A 24,989-nucleotide genomic window follows, 5' to 3' on the forward strand; every position below is an offset into this window, starting at 1 on the left:
TCCTCCAAAAAACAACGTGTTGACGGCCCCGATAACGATAACCTGAATGACCTCTCCAAAAGTGTAGTAAAATCACAAGAGAACCACGCTCCGCGTTAAAGCGCTTGCCTAAGTTTATCTTTTTGTAAATAGTTTTTTGTATTACTTGATAAATCGCAATGTCAGAGCCTCAGTGCGTTGCTCCCTGCAAAAGAACCAAGATGACCACCACTTTGGACCTGCTCAAAGCCCTAACCACCGTAGTGGCTGACACCGGGGACTTTGAAGGTTAGTGCAGTCTCTGAGTAACCTTGCTAGGGAAATTTGAAATTTCTAATGTTTTTAGATCCTTAGTTATTAAAAATTTGACTTATCTTAAATATTGTTTAAGTTGTACATTTATTATGATGAATTGATTATGAAGAATCCCATATGGAGAAATTTAAATTTAATTCATGTTTATTCATGCATTACTATAGCAGTCTATATTAACCCATTAGAAGTATCATACTATGATATCAAGTGTTTTTTGAAACCTCTCTATCAGTATGATATAATTTAATCACTATTTATTATATTTAATTCAATATAAAGTTACATAAGATGGAAACTATTGAAGAATTGTTTATGTTAACATTCTTTTCTCTTTGGATAAATGGAGAAATAAATAGTTTATTGACGATAAAGCTAATAAGTTTTAACAATATTCATTTTCTATGCCATGTAATAAACACTGCAATGTTATTTTTTAGCTATGAAAGCTTACAAACCTACAGACGCCACCACCAATCCTTCTCTGATACTACAAGCGGCTAACCTGCCCCAATACAAACCCTTAATAGAAAAAGCCATTAACTATGCAAAAAAAGTGGGCACAAGTGCAGAAGACAAGCTGGAAAATGCAATGGACTATCTGTGTGTCTTGTTTGGTGTGGAAATCCTCAAAATAGTGCCGGGCAGAGTATCTACAGAGGTCGATGCTAGATTATCCTTTGACACTGCGGCCAGTGTTGCCAAAGCCTTAAAAATCATAAAACTTTATGCTGAGCAGGGGATCAAAAAGGAGAGAATTCTGATCAAGTTGGCTTCGACTTGGGAAGGCATCCAAGCGGCCAAGTGAGTTTATTTCCCTTTGATTTTTATTAGATTTTTGTTAAAATGTATATTTTTAAGGATTCTAGAGTCTCAACATGGCGTTCATTGCAATCTAACGCTTTTGTTTAATTTCGCTCAAGCCGTCGCCTGTGCTGAGGCCGGTGTGACACTTATTTCACCCTTTGTAGGCAGAATTTTGGATTGGTAAATATATTTCTTTTACTTAAAATTAACACCATGGAGTAAATACAATTAAATTTCAAATAAGTAACAATAATGTTACAGGTATGTGGCAAATACGGAAAAAAAGAGCTATACAGGTGAGGAAGATCCAGGAGTAATCTCTGTAACTGCTATCTACAATTACTACAAGAAATTCGGTTACAAAACCGTCGTTATGGGCGCATCTTTCAGAAATACCTGTAAGTAGAACTTGAACCATCCAAAATCAAGATAAAAAAATTATTTATCAAAAATTTTCAGCGGAAATACGAGCTTTGGCCGGATGCGATCTGCTCACCATCAGTCCCAAATTACTGGGCGAACTGGAGGCGAGCACGGAGCCCCTTCCGAGGAAACTGAGTCCCGAGACCGCGGCCAAGAGCAACGTGGAGAAACTAGAGCTGACCGAGGCGAAATTCAGGTGGTTGCTGAACGAGGACCAAATGGCCACCGACAAACTGTCGGACGGCATCAGGAAATTCGCGGCCGATTCAGTCAAACTGGAAAATTCCATCAAAGCTTTGCTGAGTTGAACAACAAAATTTTCTCTCTCTTTAAATATACCCAAATGTAAAGAAACAAATGTATTTTGAATAAACGAGGTGTGGTCGGTATTAGAGGTCCGTTTCTTGAGCGTGTCATTGAAGTTTACATAGTTTGATTGATTGTACATTCCATAGTTTATATGCCTGAAATGCGTGCATAGTCGTTGCGATGATTGATGAGACTATCAGAGTATTTGAACTTGGATGGCATGTTTTTGAAACAAAATTGTGCAACAAAAATTATATTTTTCTTGTTATGAAATATTGCGTTTTATTTTCTGGTTTTACACGATTTTTTTTTCCACTAATACCAGTAATCTATAGAGCAATTAAGATAGAGGACGTGTTAAATAAAAGTGTACAAAATTAAATAAAACATTTATTCAAGCTATCAATAAAAAGTTTAATAATACATTTATGTTACAAAAGGTTCTATAAATTATTTATATGCCATTGTTTAAGTGTAAAACCTAAAATTGTTATAATATAGTAAATAGTTACTTTGTTCGCTTAAAACTTAAAATAGACGTATATTTGGTTGCATAAGCTTTTAAAATATTTTGAAATTGCTTATTCAAAATTTTACTAAAATGATACTTTCTTTTGCTGCAATATTACCAAATATTTTTCAGGAATAAGCGTTTACAAATCTTTTTCTTATTAAATAAATTATATATATATAGAAAATTAATTTAGTGTGCGTGTCAAGTGGGCATTCCTGACTGTAAAACCGTGGGTGTTACTGGAATTAACACGTTGAAACCTCCGTGCAATACGCACACTCTGCTCACATTACATTGCAGTAAGAATTTCGGAAACTAGAAAAAACCATATTAAAAATAACAATTTTTGACAATGTAACCGAACTCGTACCCTTTCTAAATCCGTATCAGAATTTCCAATCACCACCACAACTTTGTCACCCTTTGATTTCACCAAATTGCAGTGGGGTCCCAAGTTTCCCAACAACTTCTCGCTAAACGACACACTAGAAAAGGGAATGTTTATGCTGTCCTTCAAGGAGCAACGAAGGAACCTAAAAAATAAATTTAAAACAAAATAAATAATGTAACAAAACGAAAATAAACTTACAAAGTAGGATTTCTAATATCGATAAAAAGGGCTTTTTCAGGACGATGCCTCACAAAATCTATCACATCGTTAGGGCTAATTCTGGGACACAGTTCCTTTTTCAGGTCTTCGATTTTCACCCCTGTAATATCCTAGAAGACACGATTTTTTCAGTTTGTAATAAAGAGAATTAACTAAAATCTTACCAGCTCGTTTTTTTGGTGGAACAATTCGTTCTCGTATTCTCTGTTTGTGATACTTTTGGGCGTGCTGGTATACGTCTGCATTGAAGATAGCACGCATTTCTCAATGTCCACTTCGGGCAAATCAGAAAATAGCAAAATGCATTCGTTAAATCCTAAAATATCAATTAATACGAATAAAAAAAATATTTTACATAGATACACAGATAAAAATATTTAGTTTAAAAAACTAGTCTTTTTTACGTGTAAAATACGTTTTTTGCGAGGTGGTTTTTAGTAAACCCCTTAAAAAATCTTTGTTAAAAAGATATTTTCATTTATTTCAGCCTGTTTTGTCATTTAATTAATAATATACTTTTTTATTTTGTATAGATATCAAAATATCAATATAAAATATAAACAATAGAAAATGTATGATGAGAAGAAAATCGGAATATATGTATATTTGGTTGCATAACGCAAATTTTCACCATTTTAAAATAAATTTAATCTTTGAAATTTAATAATATTTTACCTGATGTGAGTAATTTATCTCTCAATTGCGTTAAAATGGAGAGACCGATGTGCAATGGAAAGGAGGAATCGCACAGCAACAACTTGTCCCACAAATGCAGTATTTTATACAGAGGAAAAACATCTAAAATTATTTAAACCAATCAAATTCAAAAGATTACTTTCAGATTCAGTTATTTACGTGAAAATAGAGTTAAAAACCAAGGAATGGCGAATAGCTGCGGATAGAAATTGATTTCGTGCAAGTGATTGGCCAATTCGGGATCGTGGAACGCTATTAACTGGGAAAATTTCCATAAATATTCCTCTATAATGACCGCGTTGTCCTTTAAAAAGAATTTGTGCAAAAACTTTGGAACGAAATTCGACAAACAGGCGAACGCTTTTGCTAGAAAGAAATTGAAACACATTAGAACATTTCTTGCATAATAAAAATAAATAATTTTCTACCTTCGTCGTTAAAATTCAGATATAAAAAAGGCGCCGTCAGAGAATCCAGCCCTTGCCAATAAACATACTGAGCGTTTTTATAAACCCACGCCTTCAAAATTCTTTTTAGTTTCTTGTGTCCCTCTGTAGAAGAAAGGAGCTCGTTATACTGATGGCATCTCGGAATATCCACTTCAATCTAGAGTAAAATACATTTTATTTTACTTTAAAACAAGTTTTTAACGTTACTTGTCTGTCTGTTGTTGTATGAGAATATTTATCCAGTCTTAGATAATCCATTTTATACAGCGAATTTACGTTTAACAAGGCGGCCCAAATTTCTCCTCTTAACAGTGGTGGAATGTCTTTTTGAGCCTCCTCAATGATCAAGTCTTTTGTAAACGGATAACCCTACAAATTTTTCATTTACTACCCCAAAAAAATATATTATTTTGCTCCTTTACATGTAACAATCTCCTAAATAAAATAATTCTGTGGAATTGATACTCTGGATCTTTTTCTTTTATCACTAGAGGCAATCCTGTAGCGTCATAAGGTGGTGGGTCTGCGTTAGAAATTATTTCTGATTTGCAATGGATTAGTGGATAGAATGCTGGCAGAGAAATATGTGCAAATCTCTGATAGAGCATGTCCAAAGGCATTTGTACTATTCTGGGGTCGTACAATGTAGCAGGATTCCGTTCCTGTCCCAAAAGAGAGCCCTCAATTAAGACCAGGCTGGGAAGGGACAAAATAGGGGGACTAGATCGAATCAGACCTTGTTTTTTTAATTCTTGATATACATCACCTCCAGTCAGTTGCCACCAGTGATATAATTCTTTTATAGTAAAAATATCAAAAGACCTCCAAGGTTTTCTATCCCTTTCGTCATTTTCAAGCTTAAAATCATTAAAATATGAGTTTGATAAAAGTTCATTGCATGTAGGTCTTTTACTAGGGTATATGTTAAGGCAAAGCTCAATTATTTCCTTCAAATCTTGTGGAAGATTCTAAAAAATCAAATATTTAGTTAAATATAATTAAAATGAAAATAATTTACCAAGTATGTTTCATAACAGTTGTGTTCTCTAGCAATCTTCTCAAATATTGATGAATTTACTTGCAACAAACTTAGAATCTTCCTTATTCTCTGCCCCAAATTGAGAGAGCTCCATAAGCTTTTATTTAGAGCTAGTTCAGCCAAGCAGATACCCGAAGACCAAATATCAACTTTTGGATCTGGGTAACAACTGTTAGGACCATTTAAATATACTTCTGGGGCAGTATACAGCACGTCCCTTAAAAAGACATAATAAAATCTTTTGTGTAGAAATATTCTATGAAATCTTACAAAACTGGAAAAGGAACTAAAGCTCCATTGTCTGTCATATAATATAATCCGTAATTGAAGAGCTTAATGTTGTCATTATCTTGCAAAAGTATGTTTTCATTACTCAAGCATCGATGGACAATTTTCAAACTATGTAACAAGCTCAAACCTTGCAGTATTTGGTATGCTATTTTCTTTATTTGTAAATGAGAAAATGTATGTTTCTCTACCAGATTTGCTAAAGGCGTGCCACAATATTGTGATACTACAATTGTTCTTTCTGAAATAGAAAGAACATATACGTAACTGGCAAAGTTTAACACATTTTATAGAATATTTTTACCATGTTTTCCTCTTATGACATCGAGAAATTCGCACAAAAAAGGACTGTTAATAGTTTTTAAGAACTGAGCCCTCCCAATTATTATTATAGAGTTCGGAGTTAAGGGTAGTCCATTGCTTCCACAAGTGTCTCCTTTATGTTGTTTCGCAAAAAATGTTATGGCCCCAAACTTTAGTTGGGAATTTCTTAGCAAATCCACAGTCATTCCCACCGTCATTTATATGTCTGAAAATATATGGAATTTGGAATTTGAAAATAATTCGGGATTTGTTTACTTAATTTATATTTAAAAGAATTTTTTAAAAAATATTTTTGACACGCCATAGATTAGAAAGAAACATAATATATTGTATAATCTGTGGCATAGGCGGCGTTTATTTGGTTGCCTGTATTTTATTTTAACCAGAGATCTTTATATCTTTGACTTGAGCGTATAGCCACAGATTATACAAGAAAATAATCACAGTTTCTAATCTATGGTATGCAAAAAATATATATTTTTAAATTATTAGAATTTTAGGAAATAAATTTCGAATTATTTTTAGTTTCCATACATTTCCAGCTTTACAAATAACAAATAACGGTGGGAATGACCGTGGATTTGCTGAAAAATTTCCAATTAAAGTTAACGGCATTACATTTTTTGCGAGACAACATAAAGATAAAGGAGACACTTGTGGAGGCAACGGACTGCTACCGCTGCTACCCCTTAATACCCAGCCTTTAACTCCTTTATAATTTTTGCGGTAATATATTGCCTTTTTCAGTTTTTAATCATAAATCATAATGCCATGGTTAGCGAAACGCGCGTCCAGTATTAATATAAGGTGTTTTGATGGTGAATATAGTGTTTTTATTTTAATTAATATAACTGTAAATTTTACAATAAAAGTCATTTAAAAAATGTGAAATACTTTATTTAAAAATTAGCATAAACCAAATTAATATTATTTCAAACTTATAGTATTACACAGTATTACAGCCTAGTCCTTTTCAGCAATGGCTGTAAGATGTCTGTCGGTTTCTTGTTCACTTAAAATGGTAAATTTTGGATTATCCTTCGAAACTACTCCTACTTCAATTTCGGTAGGCTTAAAATCAACAGACAAAATGCTCGATAAACAACTGATTGCCAGCTGAATAACATCATCTTGTTGCAAGTCTTGTTTCTTTTTCAATTTCTTTTCTAAGTAACTGTTGCCTTCAGTCTGTTTAGAACCAACGGCCACGGCTCTGTATCCACAGTAATATCCAGCTGGATCAGTTTTGTAGACGCAAGGCCCCATATCATCATCATACCCAATTAGAACCATTGAACAGCCTAGAGGACGCATCTCTGCATTCTGAGTGTACACCTAAATAAATTATGTATTTTTATTAATGAAATGCATCTTTTAAGTAGCATGTTGGTACTAACCTGAGATATATCAGCTACTCTTCTACAGAGGGCATCAATAGGCATCTCGTAACCATGTTTATACTTGAACTGTGCTGCCTCATAGCGTGCTCTCTGTACTTGGGACTTACTGTCTGCAATCATTCCAGTCATAACACATCCGATGTTGTTTGTGAGCTAAAAGTACAAAAGAAAATACATTTTTGAGAGTAAAACAAATGGTGCAACGACGAACAGTAGTTTTCCTAGCAGAACACAAGCATACCCACCTGAAATAGATGAGTTATTGTATTAGCATCAACTAACTTATCGGGAATCTTTCTCTGGGTGACACAAACGGCTGTATCGACCCCTTTTATAGCTACGGAAGTGAGGCCGGCCTGGTTAATAGCCTTAAAAGCATATTCGACTTGGTACAAGCGCCCTTCTGGTGAAAAAATTGTTATGTGGCGATCGAAACCAGCACTACTACCTCTCGACATATTTGAATAAGTTCTTTTGATAGTATTTAAGACAGAATTTTATAATAAATTAGATTTAAGAAACAATTCAAGATGATACAGTACTTTTGAAGAACTGTCAAAATATAAAATAAATGTCAAGAAGATGACAAGAGGGAATTTAATTTTTGGCGATTTCCTTGACCCATCATAAAACAAAAAGAAGAATTTAATTCTTATTTTTGGTCTGGTACAAAGAAGTGGATTAATATTTGGGTAAAATTTGCTTGTGTACAGTGTATTTTCCAGAAATTCTAAGCATTTTTGATAAAGAATACGTATTATTACTATTTTCTTGTTCCATAATCGTTAATCATATGATATATTTTATATATGATCCACAGTGTCCATTTCATAGATATATACTACCTCTATATCTCTAGTCCAATTTTTATTCTGTATATCTAGTTGCCTAGATTTGTTGATTTTTTTGGCGCTTTTTATAACCTAAATTTAAAATCAAAAACATTTTATTCAAAAATAATAGTTACTCATTTTATCATTAATTAAAATGAAATCGGAGAAAAATGAAGAACCTACGGTAACAATAACTAATTTATCTCAATTGCAGACGTTTATTAAGGAAAGGAATAATTGGCAAAATGTTTGTTATATGTCTCAAATTCCGGAAGTATGCAGGGAATATCCCTGTATTTTGGGAATAGATGAAGCAGGAAGAGGTCCAGTTTTAGGTAAAAGTGTTTTATAACTCCTGTTTGCCTATTAACAGCATTTACTTTAAGGCCCTATGGTATATGGTACTGCTTTTATCCCCATTAACGAACAAACATTACTAGAGACTTTAGAATGTGCAGATTCCAAAGTACTAACTGAAGAAAAGAGAGATAACATTTTTGAGAAAATATGCGACCAGTCAGGTAAAATTGGATGGGGAGTAGAAATAATAGCTCCAACTTCGATATGCAACAGTATGCTCAGTCGGTCCAGATATTCATTGAATCAGGTTGTACCTATTCGTCTCCCTAATGTAGTACTTTTAAGAGCTTTCAAATGCCTATATATATATAGGTTTCCATGGACGCAGCTATAGGTCTGATAAGAGCTGCATTGAATTTGAACGTGAAAATAGAGCACGTTTATGTGGATACAGTGGGAAAGCCAGAGAAGTATCAAGAGTATCTGAAGTCTATATTTCCAAAACTGAAAATCACTGTGGCTAAAAAGGCAGACTCGACGTACCCAATAGTGTCTGCCGCTAGTATCTGTGCCAAAGTAACTAGGGATCATTCATTGAAAGTCTGGAATTTTATAGAAGATTTGGAAGTCACTGAATTTGGTAGTGGATACCCTGCAGGTAATCCTGAAATCTTTTTGTCCATTTTCTTAATGTTATTTTCTAATAAATACTTTCTAGATCCCGACACAAGACAGTTTTTAACTGATCAATGCGAGCCTGTATTTGGGTATCCACAACTGGTAAGATTTAGTTGGTCAACTGCAGAGAATATGCTGGAAAATTTAGCATATCATATTGAATGCGAAGAGGTATGCTCTTTTAAACTGAAATTTGTTGTGGAAATAATTGTTTTTAATAAATTGTAGGAAATGGAACAGAAAACCCCTCCTCCAAACACTATGGCTATAACATCATTTTTTAAAATGACCAGGAAAAATGTAAACAATGTTAAGACAATGCACGAGTTTTTTACAAAACGTAATCTCAGTAGAGAAGTGGACTTTTAAGATTTTAATTCTACAAAAAACATGGATAATCAATTTTAATTCATGTTTTGATAACAAATTTGTGACTTGCTTGTAATTTTATTTAATCGTACAAAAACCAATCAATTGCAACTATATTTTATCAAATAAGTGTTTAAATGCTGAGTTGGTACATTAAATCCTATTAAATAAAAATATATATAGATTGTTCCTTTTTTAGAAGATAATAATTATACAAATACATAATCAATTGTAACTATTTTATTAAATATATTTTAACGCTGATTTGTGGTATTCTTTAAGTCTCAATGCTTGAATGTTTATAAAGCCTGTGGCATCTTGCGGACTGAATGTGGAATGACGGTCCATGGATACTAAATCTTCATTGTAAGTTGATGTATTTGATGATCTACCCAACACTGTCACTAAAGAAGAGGTTTTCCATTTATTACACATATTTTTCGAACAATTGTACTAATTTTACCTGAACCTTTGAAAATTTCCAGTTTAACGGTGCCTTCAACTTGTTCTGCTGCAAAATCCAGACATCTCCTGGTATATATGCCTTCAGGGGAGAACCAAAATCCATTATAAACATAATCAGAAAGCCTAAAATATATTTAAAAGTCACATTATATGTTTTTGGTGATTTTTAAACGTACCTGTCTCTGAGACTTTGTTTTATTCTGTAAACTTCTTTGTCTAAGCAAAAAGTCTCTAAATCTGTATGAGCTACGTGCAGAATTGTGGCTCCCGGAGTCTCATAAACACCCCTGGACTAAAATAAGATTGTTTTCAATAAAAATTACTGGATAATTTGGAATTTTACTCACTTTTAAACCCAGAAATCTGTTTTCTACGATATCAATTCGGCCCACGCCATTTTTGCCTCCAATATCGTTTAATACTGTTAAAATATCTACAGGTAAAGTAAAGCTACGGCCATCGTTTAATTTTATTAAGCTAGGTTTTCCCTTTTCAAATAATATTTCTATCCTAAAAATTAAAATAAATCAAAAAATTTCAAAATCCAGGTTTTTAGTGTATACCTGGTTGCCTGACTTGGAGCAAATTGAGGCGATTGGGTCATTAGGAATAAATCTTCTGGGGGCTCATTATCAGGCTTCTCCAGGATTCCAGACTCATAACTAATATGCATTAAGTTCGCGTCCATGCTCCAGGGAGCTTTGGGACTTACAGAAACCGGAATATTGTTTTCTTTGGCGTACTTTAACAGGTCCTGACGCCCCTCAAATTTTGCGATAAATTCTTCGTCCCTCCAAGGCGCTATTATCTAGAACAAGCTTGTTTTATACTCGTTTCTGTTAGTTTTTAAGTATATTCTACCTTCACGTCTGGTAATAACGTGTAGCAAGATAGTTCGAAGCGAACTTGATCGTTACCTTTGCCTGTAGCACCGTGAGCAACATAAGATGCGTTATTGTTCTAAAATAAAATACAATAATAATTATAAGCGTCTCTATTTGTTAGTATTTTTACCTTGACGCAGTTTATCAATCCAACTGATATACAGGGCCTTGCTAAAGATGTTCCTAATAAGTATCTGTTCTCGTAGATCAAGCCATAACTGATTGCAGGCCAGACGTAATTCGCTACAAAGTCTTCTTGAATGTCGTCTATTACAACCTACACAAGGACTATTATAGAAGTTGTAAAGACAAAATTCATAGCTCAAATTTTATTTTATTATCTTAGATATTTACCTTCGAAGCACCGATATTAAGAGCCTTTTTTCTTGCCTGTTCGAAGTCTTCTTCTTGCCCGATATTACCCATATAACAGATCACCTCAAATCCTTTATTTATCAGCCATTTTAAGATACAACTTGTATCCAAACCGCCCGAATAAGCCAACACTACTCTTTCACTCATTTTACCGTGGAAAATAATTCAATAACTTTTTTAAATTGATTTTCTTTCAATTTATATACAGGAAAGCCAAAGGTTATCGCTTTCTAAGAAATTTTATCAATATCACAAGACTAAAAAAGAAAATAAAACAAAAAGGAATGTTGTATATAGCGTTTATTTTTAAACAATAATTTTAAATTGACAGGTTCTTAAAGTAAAATAATACATTGAGACAACACTAATAACTATATATTACCTAAGAACGAACGAAGCTAATATAATTACATATTAATATTTGGTTCTAACTTTATAAACATATATTCCAGGAATAATTGTTACATTAACTATATATTTTATTTCATTATTCTAACATTAATATAATATTTAAAGACTTATATCAGAATATTAGAACACATTGTTTTTTTTATCTTTTTAAATTAATTTTATCAGCTATTTCTTTAATTATTTTAAGCTAGATAATATATTCTAAAAGTTTTGTGAAAGGAATCAAAGTCAACTAGATCAATGTACAGAGAGGAAATTGTTTTTAACAGTTATTTAATTTTATTTATATACCTTTTATCTAACAAAAATTATATAAAAAATACTAGACTAGAATTCTAAATAAAGTATAGTCTTAAATAATATAAATATAGGCCTTTAGGCGAATTTGACTTATTATAATAGCCATATTATTCATAAATATATAAAACAAATACAAATACTATCAATAAATACTCGTAGCGATTAACAGCAATAAAATTTATAATTCACAGCTACAAAATATAGGGAAAAAATGTATTTTCCTTAAGTGTTTAGATAATGTTAAATTTACACCAAAATACTGGGTGTTATTTAAATACGCAGCCAAAATTCAGAGGATGATGTTTTGGATAGTAGTTTTAAGACAAAAAATTTATATACACAGGGTGTCAGTCTTTTAAATGAATTTTTGAAATTCTCCGATGGTATTTACGTTAATAAGGGGGTAATTTACTTTTAATTACATAAAAAAGAACTGTTTTTCGGTGTTTGAAGTAATGTGTATAATTTCAATGACGAAAATACTGTTAAAATTGAAAAAATATCAAGCACAAACGAATTTTTAATAGTTTTGTAAAACATACTTCTGGAACGCCACTGGATATAACAAAATTTGATCTAATTAGGGCTAAATTAGCCTCTTCCTACTGCCAATACAACTGTCAAAAAACAACAAAATCGACAAAGGATTATTAAGATATTTCCAAAAAAAAAACTATTAATTTTCAAAAATTTTAACACCCTGTATATTGAAATAAAAGTATTTCTAGACCTATATTTATACATCCTTTTTGTCATACAATTACTCAAAAATCAATCACTCCCTGAATTTTGGCTACATAGTTAAATAACACCCGGTATGGTGAAAGTAGTTCAAATGTACCACAACAAATATACTGATTTAAACTTGATTTTTGGTTTAAATATTTTGCAGTGAATATCTGAAAACAACCTGAGGATTCATCAAATATCACGTGAATTCAGTCAAAAAAAATCAAGTTCACGTCAGAAATTCGGGTGAAACAAAAAAGAAAACTGTAAATAGGCGAAATTCAGTGGTCGACGTTGAACGTGACTTTTTTTGACGTGTTCTAGTTGGGAGTGAGCTCCGTGAGCTGCTCCAGGAAGGTCTTGGGAGTGAGGATGTGGGAGGAGCCGATTATGACCTCCCAGTTCTTGAGGGCGTTGGTCACCTCGTAGGCGCAGCGCACCTCGGAGAAGCAGATGCCTCCGACGACGAACACGATGAGGCGAGGCACGTTCTTCACCGTTTGCTGGCTGCGGTCTTTGTGCCAATGACCGTAGCGGGCGCTAAAAAGAATAAAAAATTATTTATTTCTTTATTTTAAATTAAAATTATTTTATTAACCTCGATGGAGGATGGTAGCCGGTGCTTTGGGCTCGTCCGGCCAAAAATGGAAAGTGTTTCTGATCCAGTTTGTCCTCTATGCAGTCTTCCATGATGTCCTTTACCACGGGAGTCCAACGGGACATTTGGTAAGTTTGCTCGGTGATCCTTTCCTTTCTAGGTACAGTATAGGGTTTTTTCCTTATACCACCCTAATAATAATAATAAAACATCTTTATTTAGCACCTGGCTACTTAAAAGAAAAAGCATTCTATACAAGAAAAATTACTTTATTTTTTTTCATACAGCTGAAAACTCTTGGCCTAGACGCAAGAAATTTTGAACAAAGGTTCCTTAAATGATGTAATTCAGCACTAAAGACGCAATTTTTGGATATTTATCCTCTAAAAGGGTGAATGTTTCTATGAAACTTTGTAACTATTGCCTTTAGAAACAGACAATTTTGTGGAAAGTTTTTTTTAAATGATATTAGTAATACAAGACAACAATTTTTACTAAATTCATCCCCTTAGGAAGAAAAATTAGGAATGAAAGTTTGTGAAAAAATTCATTAATATCTGTCTAGAAATATGAAATTTTGCACATAGCTTCTTGAAGTGATATCAGGAAAAAGCATGAAAGATTTTTTGTTTGAAAAATCATCCCTTTGTGATTAAAATAGGGGTGAAAGAATATATGAAAATCAGTTATATTTGGATCTAGAAACATGAAATATCAAAATATGGCTTTACTGAGCATTAAAAACTTAAAATATGACTTTATTAAACATGAAATTGTATGAAAATTCGTTACAAAACATAAAATATTATCAAAGCAAAACCTTTGAAGGCGGGTAAAAGGATAATAACTCACAATCTTTAAGTTGTTTAATTTAAATTTTATTGCTAAAAAAGCAAGGGGGGCGACATGTTTCGGGAATTTAAACTATTCCCATCATCAAATATTAATTTAATAAAATATTAATTTATGACATTATTGAGCACTGCAAAGATAAAATCTTGAGTAAAAAACTTACCTCATTGATCACATTGACGCCAAGGTACTGCAAATTGGCAATGGTCTGTTTCTGACTGATCTGGGCGTGAGTGGCAAGTTTTTGAAGATTTTCCTCAGTAATCCCGTTCTTCGTCATGGCATACAAAGCAATAATCCTCATTTTATCATACTGATCGGTGATTTTGGGGTCCAACAAAATCGGAACAATATTCCTCATGTGGTCTTTGATTTTCTCACCTTCTGCATCAGTTCCCATAGCTAAATCCTTAAAAAAAACATTTTATAGTCAGATTTATCCTTTTTAAAAAAAATTTATATACCTGTTCAACTTTACAGAGCTTGTCAACATATCCCTGATATTGCTTCATGCAGTCTTCGGCAAGCTGAAGATGAGTCGCGTATTTGGACAGTTCCTTTTGGTACTGTGGCATTTTTTTAATCATCGTAGAAAGGTCTTTCATGGACTGCTTATCGCTGGCGGTCATCCTCTTGGAATCGGTGAATTTTTTGAGATTTTTCGTGACGCTCTGTGAAACGACAGCGATGTGCTGATGGCGAAGTTCCACCCACATGTCGTCGTTTTCGTCTAGCAGTACCTCTTTTTTAACACCTGCAGATGCTTCATACCTAGGTATAGCAAAGAAAATATGATGTAAAATCAGTTAGTTACATTTTTAAATTTTAATCTGATTTTTTTCTTTTTTTTTCTAATTATATTTGATAGAAACATTCATGCTCTTATAAGGGACTTAAAATCTTACTCATAGACGTCGTTTTGGATGTTCAACAAATCATATGCCATAGCTTGAAATGTGAGTTCATGTAACAGGGGAGAGACACAGTCAAAACCCCTATCCAGAATAAGTAGTTGAGATCTGGCTTTTTCTGGTCCTTCTCCCATAGTGGGTTCATCAGCTTTGTAAGCATCCAGTTTTTGCTGGATTAGTTGTGCCAACTCCACGTTTTTGTCCCAATCACTATAACACTTTTAATATAGAAAAAATATTTAAAAAAAAAATATTTTTGTTACCTTCTGTAGCGTACTGAAGGATATTCTCCTAAAGTAGCACAAAGGGTAGCTATTTGTTCAGCCATCCTTTCCAAATTCGCTGTATACTTTTGAGAATACGCCGGGTTGTAGTAGCATTGAAATGTTTCGGTGCAGTCCAAAGAAAAGACCTAAAAATTGTTTAATTTTCAGTTCACAGCAGCTGTAGAAATAAATATTTAAAAATAAACATATTATAAGCAGCAGTTTTGAAGTATTATGAAAAACAAAACGCCCAATATATACAGAGAAAAACATCCATAAAAACACACCTGAGACTCATAGGGTAAAAAGGCAATGTTGATTTCCTTCAGTGTTTTAATTTTTCTAGCTGCGCAAGATTTGCACAACTCGTTGAATAATTCCTCGGGACAGACTGAACAGACAAAAAAACCACATAGTCAGAATACAGAAGCTAAGAGACACTTATAGACAAATATCTTTGAGAAAAATGGCAGGCATACAAAACAAGAAGGAAAAAAACAAATACATTATTATTAGTAAAAAACACCTCCGTTTGTTAGTGTTACAAGAATTTGCTATTTCTTTTAAATACCTGTGCTTCATTTGGTATAAAAGCCATATCGATTTCTTTCAGAGTTTTTATATATTTAGCTACTTTATGTTGACACAAATCATCGAACAAAGGTGGTGGGCATGCTAAAATAATAAAAAAAAAACAAAACAAAAAATAAAAATAGTTTAAAGTTATTCAAAGATATTTGTTACATAGAGAATATAATTGAAGAAAAAAAAACTTGTTTTACCTTCTGTAAAGAAAACGTGGGCACCTTTATACATTATATGCTTGATCCCGTCGAAATCTCGCATCAGGGCTTCTACAGACTCTTTTGAAGGAGTTATGAGATAGACAGCCTCCATAGAAGAAAGGGGTTCTCTGGTTTTGAATATGTCTTCAACCACTGTAGGATATAAAACTCATAATTACACAGGTAATTTAAAACAGGTATTCCAGCCTTACAAGTAATCCCTTCTGCAGATATATCGTGCATTTTACAGCAAGCTGAAATCATTCTCATGGCCAGTTTGTCAACTACCAATACTCTCCATTCCATTTTAGCACCCGGTCCATTTTTTTTCGGAGGTCTGTACTTGATTACTTCATTCATAATTTCTAGATAAATTAAAACATGAATAATTAATGTTAGTAGGAAAATATTGTTTTTAAAGTGAAAATAAATATATCAAGTCCGGTCCTGAATAAATATTGATATTCGTGACGTCATTTGGATGAATCAATGCAAAAACACCTACAATATCTTTTCATTTACATATTAGTGTAATAATTTAATAATAATTACTTTCGGAGAAAAAAGTTTGTGAGAAAAATACATTTTTAGAATTGTGTATCATTTTCAACTCAGATTTTTAAGCCGTTTTCCGTTCGGATATTAAATTATTAATAAGGATTTTGTGTTCGAATTTGACTTACTTTGTCCAACCTGGTTCTTCAAAGCCATTTTTGCTTTATTTTTACAAGTTAGTTATCGATAATTATTTAATTATAAATATTTATTCACCAATTTCATCAAAACAGCAAATTAATTTGTCAAACTGACAATGACTTACAGTAGATGTGCCCACAGAATATGCTTAATATGTTGGCTGTACCTTGGCTGTACCCAGAGATATAACGCACACCACAGATTTTAATATTACAGATATTTTTTACAAATATTTTGATGATATTTGAATCATGGATTATTTATGATAAATTTCAGAGAATTATAAAACGTTTCTCTACATAATTTAATAACAAAAACGATCTATTTAAGCCGTGGAAATAGTACATGTATATTTGGTTGCTTATAGTTGAATTATAGATGTCGCTGCAAGCGGTTCTGTCGAAAGGCGCTCTTCGATTGTTTTTCAAATTTCTGTCAAACAGCCATCTTGAAGCGTCTTTTTGTGTACAAATTCGTTTTTCCGATATAAAATTAAATTTTTTTAATGTTAAAAATTAACAACCGCTATTAAATTTTGCATAAAGTTAAAGATTAATTTTTTCTCTTCACTTTAAAGTACACGGCGTCTCGAAAATCGTGTCGGAAACATTTCGCTAACGATTTTTTGTTTTCGGACGCGGCCATGTCGGACGTAGGACAAGGCCTTCCAGACATGTAAAACTTGTAAAAGTTTATCATGGCCTAAGAATATAAAGCCTGAGCTGCGCTATCCCAAATGGATGTCTTTCGAGATATTCATTTGGGGGCACTGTCGGTCCGTCCTGGCAGACAGCCGTGTACCGGGTCGCCAGTGATGGTACCTATTTTTCGGTCTTATTTCCTGAAAAAAAGATGGCTGAATAAACCACCAATATGGCTTTATTGCTAATAATGTAAGGGTCACTTTATATTATTACTCTGTTATGAAAAAGAAATATGTTTATTAGAGGGTAATCACTATATCATGATTTTTCTATTTCAGATTGTAACAATTCAGATTTTGGAATGAACACCTGTGATCAAGATAGCCAACCATTGGATCTTTCGACTCAGCTACGAGGTGAGATAATTTTAGTAAATATTATTTTAATACAAGACAAATTTATTATGATTTTTATTTTAAATCTGAGAATACTCTAGTTTATTTATGAGAAGTTCAGTGTAATACATTTCATGTTTACTAATTCAATATTTTCCTTTCCTTACAGAATGTACGAGATGAAGTAGCTGCAGATAGTCGAAGAAGATATCGGGGTAAGTGAAGAACTTTCATTTGGCTTTTTGTAGAGTGAGAACATGTACTGAGACTTCATATTTTTCCAGAATTTATATACTTAGCTATAGACTATTTCATATTTATTACCGTATGTTTAATAATTTCTACAGATTTTCTGTATTTTTACAAAGGTTCATATTAGTTGTAGTTTTTTTAACAATTGCATTATTTCAAATACTATTGGAACTGTTTTTAACTGTAATATATGTAAAAATAGTGATTAGAATAGGAAGGCAACTTAATTTTTGCGGCTCAGTATATGTTCTTACAAATTTGGCTTATTACAACAGTAAAATTATATATTATGGTGATATTTTGTTGTTTCCTGGTTCTGAAGTTGTGCCTCTGTATTCTCTATGGTTTATAATGATGTTTTGTCCAACTGCAACTTTTCCCAAGTTTTATTATAGCTAGGTACATTTTTACAGTTTTATGAATTTTGTGAATACGGGAAATATTTCTTTTATTTCTTGTAGACTTATGTGTAGACTTATGTTGGTTTCCTATTGCGGTGAAAAATACGTCTCTAGTTTTAGCATAGTTTTAGATAATTATTGATGTTTGACATTTGCAAGATTGTCACTGTCAGGTGATTGTCAGTGTCAGATTGATTTTTTTCTGGTTTTTGGTGAATGCAGCATAAACCTTTTAAATATTTATAAATATTGCTAATAATTACTAAAAATTTTAATGAAATTGTTGTTGATGTGAAGTACTTGCGTCTCCTTGGCTATGCGGGCATAGGCTAAGTATATTTTTTAGTGTTCTGCAGGGAATATTTATACAATTTCTAATTTTCTATAAAAATGTCTTTATTGTTTATTATCGTTATGGAAAAAGGTAATTTTTGAAAAGTAAACTGCTGGATTAGCGTATGCCAAATTGATTAGATATACATATATTTTTTACTAGATGTGGATGTACTGATATGGGAATTATTTTAATATAATTAATGAACGAGGCATATAAAATAGTATTTTTAAATAAGTTCTTTGAAATGGAGGAACAAGATACTAAAATACCTAATTTGGACGATGCTAATAATATATTAGACAATGGGTAAGCTTCGGTTGCTTAAATTTGTTTTAAATACTTAGGAATTAAGTTTTTTAGCTTGGAATCTAATAAAACTAAAATTGAGAAAGACATTATACCTGTTAAAGTTATAAAAAGGTCTACAAGAAGGAGATTATCTGAGAACAACAAAAGTATCTTGCAGAGCGCAATAGCTAGGAAAGAAAAATCGTTTAGCGAATACAGCAAACCAAATAAGAAAATTACAAAACAAGTCAAACAAAAAAGTCCTAATGAGAAGAAACAAGGTACTTCAGAAATAAATAGGAGTATAATTATTTCATGTAGCTATATTTTAATTATAGATTTACTTAAAGCCAATTTGTCTCCTTCAAAGAAGATTGATGTAACAGATAAACCTATTTTAAACAAGAAACAGCCTGAATCAGTTGACACTTTGTTAACCCAAAGTAAAAATAGTGAAAGTGGTTTGAGAAGGTCACAAAGAACTTTGTCAAGGTAACTTTAACCAGATTTCGGTAAAAAACACTGTTAAAATAATCTGATTTTTAGTGACAAAGATGAGGCATCTAATAAAAATGAAAATACCATAGATAGAGTGCAGGAGTTCTTAAACAGGCACGAAATATATAGTCAAACTTCGAAATTGTGCTGCTGTCTGGAAAATAAAGAAGTATTTTGTGAATCTGAGATGGGTAATGTTTTTTTTTCATTATATTTGTACTATAATTAAGAAAAGGGTTTAATTTATATTTTAGATTTACAATTTTGTTCTGCCATAGATAGTATAGGTGATAAAGTTATAGGTTGTAGTAGGTTAATTGAAACTGCCAATATGCTTAGGCCATCTACCAGAATACACTTTGGTGTATTGTGTGAATGCCACAGATTAAGACTGAAAAAACACAACTGTTGTCCTACTTGTGGTCTATATTGTACCCAGGTAAACACTTTATATACAGAATGGCTGAAAAAAATCTTCATATATGTGGTTTTTGGTTTGTTATAGGGGGAATTCATGGAATGTGTTAATAGACATTACTTTCACAAAGACTGTATTCTTTCTGTCGAGGATAAGGAATTGTGTCCACATTGCGGTGATTTTACGCGAAATATTGAGGTTAAAATTACCATGCACACATCTAAAAACCCGGTGTTCCTGCCAGTACAAAAAGCTTATCAGTAAGTCAGCATGTAAACAAATAATTGTTGATAAAAATATGTATCAACTGATTCAAGTATTGAAGGAAATATTTAATATTTTTTATGATTTAGATAATTTTTTTTTGAGTAAGAATGAATATTAAATTTGTCCTTTGATACACATTCGTTTTATAGTTTTATATTTGTTTATTTTTGATGTTCGTTTGTGAAATAAATTCGTTTAAAGTATTATTTAGCCTTGTTATTTTTATTTGTTCGATTATTTTAAGCTCTTTTAGTTATTTTACTGAAATAGCTCGTTTATTTTGGTTCTTTTTCTACAATTTGCAGGAGCTACTGCGAAAACAGTCTGTTTGGATTAGGTAGTTGAATAGATTTTTCGCTATGAATGTGATAATACCGTTAAATTTTTAGTACTTCCGCCAAAATGAGTTTTGCTAAAAGTCCGTGCGATTTGGAACGCAGAAATTCCGATAGCGATCTGGATATATCGACGATTTTATCGCCAAATCAACTGGAAATGTTTACAAATACTCTGGATATAGACAGTTGTAATGAGTCTAGTTTGATTGATGCAATGGATGAGGATAATCTGGAAAAAGCTGTAGCGATTTTAGGTGTGTTTATATTTACTGGATTTTTCAAGAGATGAGATGGATGTAATTTTTTTTTGTGTTATTTTTAGCCAGTGGAAATGTCGATTTTAAAACGAGACTGTCCGATTTTGATGGTGGGACGTTTTTGCATGTTGCAGTCTTGAAAAATACGTTGCGATTTGTTCATTTATTCATATCTTTAAAGATAGATTTGGATATTTTGGATGATAATCAGAATACGCCCCTAATGTTGGCAATAGCAGACCATAAAAATGACGTTTTGAAGTATTTACTAAAGGGAGAATCTCAACTAACTGTCAAGGTAATTAAAATTCTCTTAGTCTCTTTTTTCTTGTACAGGGTGGCTCGAATTCGACGCTAATCATTGAGATTTCGGAAACCGTAAGAGATACAGGATCGGTTAAATGGAGGCAAAGTTGCGCAATTTGATGCTCAATAAAATGCCGTATTGCATTTTTATTTTTTATATTTTTTTTTGCATAAAATACTCTGGTGATGGAAGCCTAAACGCCAGAGTCAATACTTAATCACACAGTTATAGAGCAGAAAAAATAGCCATGAAAATGTGTTTTTCATTTTAAGATATCTTAGCAAATAAAGCCAGGAAACAATAGAAAACAAAATTGAAAATTCCGTTTTTTTTTTCGAATATATTCGGAAGTATTCGGAATTTTTCAATATGCAATACGGAATTTTATTGAGCATCAAATTGCGCAACTTTGCCTCCATTTAACCGATCCAGTATCTCTTACGGTTTCCGAAATTCTAATGATGAGCGTCGAATTCGAGCCACCCTGTACATGATACCAGTCATGTTTTAAAAAATAAGGTCCCAAACTTTTATTTTTTTATTTTCGATATATTAGAGCTTGTTATACAGGGTGTTTTTTAAGTAGTCTAGAAAAAAATTAGGGTGTGGTTCCTCCTATCTTGTTAAGAAAAAAAGTTTAAATTATATCCAAAGTTAGTTTCAGACATATTGAGACAAATTCTATTTTTTTTTTAATTTTTTAACTCCCTGTAGATCTGAAAGGAAGTATTTTAGGCTCCATGTTTATAAACTTTTTTTCTTAAAAACGTGAGGAATCACAGCCTGAAATTTTTTAGACTACTAAGGAGATACCCTGTATATAGTCTATCTAAAGGGAGGATCCTTGACAGTGACAGTTGAGTCTGTCAGTTTAATTCACAAGCAAAATGTATTTTCTGTAATTTTTTGGATGTCGTCTGTTGAAATCTCCCCTGTCCAATATAAGACTGCACACTAGTTTTGCTATTTTTATAAATATGTTTAAATAAAAATCAGTTAATTTGCCAAGAAATTATTTTAAGAAGAAAATTTTATATCAATATATGGTTGAAAATAGTTCATTTTAAAAATACCGGGATGTTGCAATTTCCAAAAAAAATACATTTTTATCCAGAAGAGCAAAAATTCATCCCCTACAAAAAATGTCTTGGTTTTGAGAGTGTTGAGAGTTAATATTATAATTAAACAATCTAGGGAACAGATGGCATGACTGTTTTGCATTTGGCAGCGAAATATGGCAATTTGGAAGCATGTAAACTGATAATTTGTTCGAGTTTTTGTATCCAAAACTACATAAACGTCCAAGACGACGGAGGATGGACTCCTCTAGTGTGGGCTTGCGAACACGGCCACATAGACGTCGTCAAATATCTGGTTTTAAGAGGAGCCGATGTGAATATTAGGTTAGAATAATTATATTTTATTAATGCTGGCTTTTTTTTAACTAGTTTGGTATTTTTAGGGACGTCGAACATAATGTAGCGCTGCACTGGACGGCGTTTAGTGGAAACAGCGAAATAGTGGACGCGCTACTTAATTTTAATTCGGACATAAACGTTTTGAACGTTCACGGAGATACGCCGCTGTAAGAAATTTTATTATTTATCCATTGTACAAGTTTATATATTATTTTAAACGAATTTCAGGCATATAAGTGCAAGGGAAGATAACTATAATATCGTTATAACGCTGTTGGCTAGAAACGCAGATGTTTTTATAATAAATAGAAATAACGAGACGCCACTGGACTGTGCACCAAAAGACGGAAGATGTTTTCCAGCGATCGCCCTAAACGTTAAACTCAAAACTATTCTTCCTGAAGATCCACGAAAATTTGTTTTAACCAAGTAACATTTTTAATAAAAAATATACTTATTATGTTACACATTTAATTTTTTTTAGTGACATTTCTAGAGGTAGAGAACCGAATCCAATCCAATGTTACAATGATATAGATCTAGAAAAAGAGCCAAAGAATTATGTGTATATTAGAAAAAATTGCGTGTCTTCCGATAATGTTAAGATTGATTTAAAAGTGTCCACGTTAAAGTCTTGTAGTTGTGAAGATAAGTGTGTTACATCGGATTGCCAGTGTGCTCAGTTATCATTAAAGTGTTGGTATGATGAGGAGGAAAGACTGTTACCAGAGTTTAATTTTTACGGTAATAGTATTAGAAAAAAATCGAAAAAATTGGTGTAAATAAATTTATTTTTGTAGATCCTCCAATGATTTTCGAATGCAACGATATGTGCGCTTGTAATTCGATTTTGTGTACAAATAGATTAGTGCAAAAACCTTTGAATCAAAGGCTTCAGTTATTTAGAACCAAAAATAAAGGGTGGGGTGTGAGAACGTTGAATCTCATTAAAAAAGGCGGCTACGTTTGTGAGTATGTTGGTGAAATACTCACCGACACTGAAGCTGACCATAGAGAAGATGATAGTTATTTATTTGACTTGGATAACAGGGTAATAATAATAACTATCTTCAGAATTTTAAGTGATACCCTACGATAAAAAAAACGGCGTCAAAGACGGCTGAAGAATAACAGTTGATTATAATTTTGACCAGGTCAATCTCTAGACGTCACTTACTAAAAATGGACATAATTTTTAAGGCCATTAAGCGGCAGTAAGCGCCATTAAACAATAAAGAAGAGTATAGGCGAAGTAATGGCGTCTAGGGCTTGACCTCGCCAAAATTATCATCGATTGTCATTCCCAGCTGTCTTTGACGTCGTTTTTTTTCCCGATCATACTGCACTTTACTATTGTAAATTTATACTTTTTTAGGAAACTGAATCTTTTTGTATAGACGCAAAATTTTACGGAAATTTCGCCAGGTTCATTAACCATTCTTGCGAACCAAATTTGAACCCAGTCAAAGTTTTCATTGATCACCATGACTTGAAATTTCCCAGAATAGCCCTGTTTGCAAAGAGGGAAATAGCTCAAATGGAGGAACTAAGGTACTGCTATATTTTAAAGAGTTTAAAAGAGGTAAATTTGTATGTTTTTTAGCTTCGACTATGGCGACAAATTTTGGTTGATTAAATACAAATCGTTTACCTGCGACTGTGGTACGGAAGACTGTCGATATTCGGTGGAAAGTATCGGAAAAACTTTGGAAAAATATCATCTGGTCGAGGAAAAAATGATGCAATAAAAAATGTACGTTTGAGGGTGTTCAACAATTTTTATTTAAACTTGTATAAACTAAATAAATACGAATTTTATCGTGGAAATATTACTTATTCTATTGCGATTTTAAAATGTTTTTAGAAATAGTGCGCTTGTTGTTTCTATTGCGGTGTTAGTGGGTGTGCTAAAAAAAGTTCTTGTGCAAGTTTTTTTTTTAATCACAACTTTTAATGCTTAAAAATAGTTCGTACAAATTTGATCGGATCTAGGCAAGACGTGAGGCCACTTTATAATAATAATACTTTTTATCATTTTTTTTTCTATCCTATACAGTATGTTCCCGGATTGTCTTTACAAGAGGAAATAGTTTTTTATTATTGAAATTTTGAGAAAAATGCATTTTTCATGAAAAAAATTTGCTTGTTCCAAAATGGTTAATCAAGTTTATACTTTTCTAAATCTCCATACCGTTTTAGAGAAAATTAAAAAAAAAAAAACATGAAAATATGGTTGAATTTTCCTAAAAATCAAAAGGCGTTTCTATGGTAATATAATTATGCTGTCATTCTTTGATGGTTATTCTAAATTTTAAGCTTTAACACTTTAAAACAGCAAAAATTATGACGTTAATTAAAATTCTATCCAAAACAAAAAACAAAAAAAAATAGAAACGCAAATTGATTTTTTAACAAAAAAAATTCAACTATATTTTCATGTTTTTTTTTTAATTTTCTCTAAAACGGTATGGAAATTTGGAAAAGGATTAACCATTTTAAAACAACTAATTTTTTTATGAAGAATACATTTTTATAAAAATGTCAATAATAAAAAAGTTTTTCCTCTT

At 32.2% G+C, this 24,989-nt stretch overlaps 7 protein-coding genes across 10 annotated transcripts; 3 read left to right on the top strand and 4 right to left on the bottom strand.

Annotated features, from left to right (window-relative positions):
- Positions 1–154: 154 nt before the first annotated feature.
- On the top strand, positions 155–2,103 carry LOC115883857 (probable transaldolase). Its single transcript, XM_030902267.1, has 5 exons — positions 155–267; positions 732–1,095; positions 1,153–1,278; positions 1,360–1,496; positions 1,558–2,103. Exons 1-5 carry the CDS (start codon positions 159–161, stop codon positions 1,827–1,829), a joined length of 1,008 nt encoding a protein of 335 aa, XP_030758127.1. The 5' UTR covers positions 155–158; the 3' UTR covers positions 1,830–2,103.
- A 30-nt stretch (positions 2,104–2,133) lies between these two features.
- On the bottom strand, positions 2,134–6,046 carry LOC115883856 (TBC domain-containing protein kinase-like protein). The gene is made up of 12 exons (XM_030902265.1): positions 5,731–6,046; positions 5,409–5,667; positions 5,118–5,355; positions 4,522–5,067; positions 4,307–4,468; positions 4,079–4,256; positions 3,810–4,016; positions 3,630–3,752; positions 3,119–3,270; positions 2,934–3,064; positions 2,715–2,877; positions 2,134–2,659 (listed from the first exon to the last, which is right to left on the bottom strand). Exons 1-12 carry the CDS (start codon positions 5,945–5,947, stop codon positions 2,546–2,548), a joined length of 2,490 nt encoding a protein of 829 aa, XP_030758125.1. The 5' UTR covers positions 5,948–6,046; the 3' UTR covers positions 2,134–2,545.
- Positions 6,047–6,631: 585 nt separating this feature from the next.
- Positions 6,632–7,733, bottom strand: LOC115883948 (proteasome subunit alpha type-6-like). The gene is made up of 3 exons (XM_030902374.1): positions 7,396–7,733; positions 7,148–7,303; positions 6,632–7,085 (listed from the first exon to the last, which is right to left on the bottom strand). Exons 1-3 carry the CDS (start codon positions 7,606–7,608, stop codon positions 6,714–6,716), a joined length of 741 nt encoding a protein of 246 aa, XP_030758234.1. The 5' UTR covers positions 7,609–7,733; the 3' UTR covers positions 6,632–6,713.
- A 316-nt stretch (positions 7,734–8,049) lies between these two features.
- On the top strand, positions 8,050–9,369 carry LOC115883855 (ribonuclease H2 subunit A-like). The gene is made up of 5 exons (XM_030902264.1): positions 8,050–8,318; positions 8,370–8,590; positions 8,656–8,941; positions 9,002–9,132; positions 9,190–9,369. Exons 1-5 carry the CDS (start codon positions 8,138–8,140, stop codon positions 9,328–9,330), a joined length of 960 nt encoding a protein of 319 aa, XP_030758124.1. The 5' UTR covers positions 8,050–8,137; the 3' UTR covers positions 9,331–9,369.
- A 19-nt stretch (positions 9,370–9,388) lies between these two features.
- Positions 9,389–11,244, bottom strand: LOC115883854 (argininosuccinate synthase). Its single transcript, XM_030902263.1, has 8 exons — positions 11,034–11,244; positions 10,810–10,956; positions 10,657–10,755; positions 10,359–10,603; positions 10,143–10,305; positions 9,972–10,087; positions 9,794–9,918; positions 9,389–9,734 (listed from the first exon to the last, which is right to left on the bottom strand). The coding sequence occupies exons 1-8, from the start codon at positions 11,199–11,201 to the stop codon at positions 9,574–9,576; spliced, it is 1,224 nt and encodes a 407-aa protein (XP_030758123.1). The 5' UTR covers positions 11,202–11,244; the 3' UTR covers positions 9,389–9,573.
- A 1,273-nt stretch (positions 11,245–12,517) lies between these two features.
- On the bottom strand, positions 12,518–16,729 carry LOC115883853 (protein ROP). Of its 2 annotated transcripts, none has more exons than XM_030902262.1 (10): positions 16,590–16,729; positions 16,119–16,271; positions 15,904–16,059; positions 15,409–15,512; positions 15,119–15,267; positions 14,850–15,065; positions 14,409–14,715; positions 14,108–14,353; positions 13,093–13,283; positions 12,518–13,034 (listed from the first exon to the last, which is right to left on the bottom strand). In XM_030902262.1, the coding sequence occupies exons 1-10, from the start codon at positions 16,615–16,617 to the stop codon at positions 12,815–12,817; spliced, it is 1,770 nt and encodes a 589-aa protein (XP_030758122.1). In that variant the 5' UTR covers positions 16,618–16,729; the 3' UTR covers positions 12,518–12,814. The 2 variants fall into 2 exon arrangements, with proteins under 2 accessions (XP_030758122.1, XP_030758121.1); XM_030902261.1 differs by lacking the exon at positions 15,409–15,512 and adding an exon at positions 15,693–15,796.
- Positions 16,730–17,346: 617 nt separating this feature from the next.
- Positions 17,347–24,254, top strand: LOC115883917 (histone-lysine N-methyltransferase EHMT1-like). Of its 3 annotated transcripts, none has more exons than XM_030902347.1 (18): positions 17,347–17,495; positions 17,585–17,662; positions 17,811–18,732; positions 18,791–18,937; positions 18,992–19,200; positions 19,258–19,411; positions 19,466–19,608; positions 19,672–19,856; positions 19,923–20,095; positions 20,492–20,694; positions 20,763–20,995; positions 22,199–22,407; positions 22,467–22,589; positions 22,651–22,851; positions 22,907–23,166; positions 23,223–23,473; positions 23,798–23,973; positions 24,026–24,254. In XM_030902347.1, exons 4-18 carry the CDS (start codon positions 18,831–18,833, stop codon positions 24,168–24,170), a joined length of 2,772 nt encoding a protein of 923 aa, XP_030758207.1. In that variant the 5' UTR covers positions 17,347–17,495; positions 17,585–17,662; positions 17,811–18,732; positions 18,791–18,830; the 3' UTR covers positions 24,171–24,254. The 3 variants fall into 3 exon arrangements, with proteins under 3 accessions (XP_030758207.1, XP_030758206.1, XP_030758205.1); XM_030902346.1 differs by having other exon boundaries at positions 17,811–18,718; XM_030902345.1 differs by having other exon boundaries at positions 17,811–18,937.
- The last annotated feature ends 735 nt before the right edge of the window (positions 24,255–24,989 follow it).

The sequence above is a fragment of the Sitophilus oryzae genome, unplaced genomic scaffold (assembly GCF_002938485.1).
Source record: "Sitophilus oryzae breed Bouriz unplaced genomic scaffold, Soryzae_2.0 scaffold_2006_pilon_pilon, whole genome shotgun sequence".
In the NCBI taxonomy this organism is placed as follows: Eukaryota; Metazoa; Arthropoda; class Insecta; order Coleoptera; family Curculionidae; genus Sitophilus; species Sitophilus oryzae.

Coding starts and splice junctions, on each gene's coding strand:
- LOC115883857 (XM_030902267.1), top strand. CDS start 159: ATGTCAGAGCCTCAGTGCGTTGCTCCCTGCAAAAGAACCAAGATGACC. Junction 268..731: donor TGACACCGGGGACTTTGAAG/GTTAGTGCAGTC, acceptor GTTATTTTTTAG/CTATGAAAGCTTACAAACCT. Junction 1,497..1,557: donor CGCATCTTTCAGAAATACCT/GTAAGTAGAACT, acceptor AAAAATTTTCAG/CGGAAATACGAGCTTTGGCC.
- LOC115883856 (XM_030902265.1), bottom strand. CDS start 5,947: ATGACGGTGGGAATGACTGTGGATTTGCTAAGAAATTCCCAACTAAAG. Junction 3,065..3,118: donor TCCACCAAAAAAACGAGCTG/GTAAGATTTTAG, acceptor CGTGTCTTCTAG/GATATTACAGGGGTGAAAAT. Junction 2,878..2,933: donor GATATTAGAAATCCTACTTT/GTAAGTTTATTT, acceptor TTTATTTTTTAG/GTTCCTTCGTTGCTCCTTGA.
- LOC115883948 (XM_030902374.1), bottom strand. CDS start 7,608: ATGTCGAGAGGTAGTAGTGCTGGTTTCGATCGCCACATAACAATTTTT. Junction 7,304..7,395: donor CAATAACTCATCTATTTCAG/GTGGGTATGCTT, acceptor TTGTACTTTTAG/CTCACAAACAACATCGGATG. Junction 7,086..7,147: donor GAGTAGCTGATATATCTCAG/GTTAGTACCAAC, acceptor TAATTTATTTAG/GTGTACACTCAGAATGCAGA.
- LOC115883855 (XM_030902264.1), top strand. CDS start 8,138: ATGAAATCGGAGAAAAATGAAGAACCTACGGTAACAATAACTAATTTA. Junction 8,591..8,655: donor CCAGATATTCATTGAATCAG/GTTGTACCTATT, acceptor ATATATATATAG/GTTTCCATGGACGCAGCTAT. Junction 8,942..9,001: donor TGGTAGTGGATACCCTGCAG/GTAATCCTGAAA, acceptor AATACTTTCTAG/ATCCCGACACAAGACAGTTT.
- LOC115883854 (XM_030902263.1), bottom strand. CDS start 11,201: ATGAGTGAAAGAGTAGTGTTGGCTTATTCGGGCGGTTTGGATACAAGT. Junction 10,756..10,809: donor GATTGATAAACTGCGTCAAG/GTAAAAATACTA, acceptor ATTTTATTTTAG/AACAATAACGCATCTTATGT. Junction 9,735..9,793: donor GGAAATTTTCAAAGGTTCAG/GTAAAATTAGTA, acceptor CCTCTTCTTTAG/TGACAGTGTTGGGTAGATCA.
- LOC115883853 (XM_030902262.1), bottom strand. CDS start 16,617: ATGGCTTTGAAGAACCAGGTTGGACAAA. Junction 15,066..15,118: donor CCTTCAGTACGCTACAGAAG/GTAACAAAAATA, acceptor AAAGTGTTATAG/TGATTGGGACAAAAACGTGG. Junction 13,035..13,092: donor GGCTACCATCCTCCATCGAG/GTTAATAAAATA, acceptor TATTCTTTTTAG/CGCCCGCTACGGTCATTGGC.
- LOC115883917 (XM_030902345.1), top strand. CDS start 18,831: ATGAACGAGGCATATAAAATAGTATTTTTAAATAAGTTCTTTGAAATG. Junction 19,857..19,922: donor GTGGTCTATATTGTACCCAG/GTAAACACTTTA, acceptor GGTTTGTTATAG/GGGGAATTCATGGAATGTGT. Junction 23,167..23,222: donor ACCAGAGTTTAATTTTTACG/GTAATAGTATTA, acceptor TTATTTTTGTAG/ATCCTCCAATGATTTTCGAA.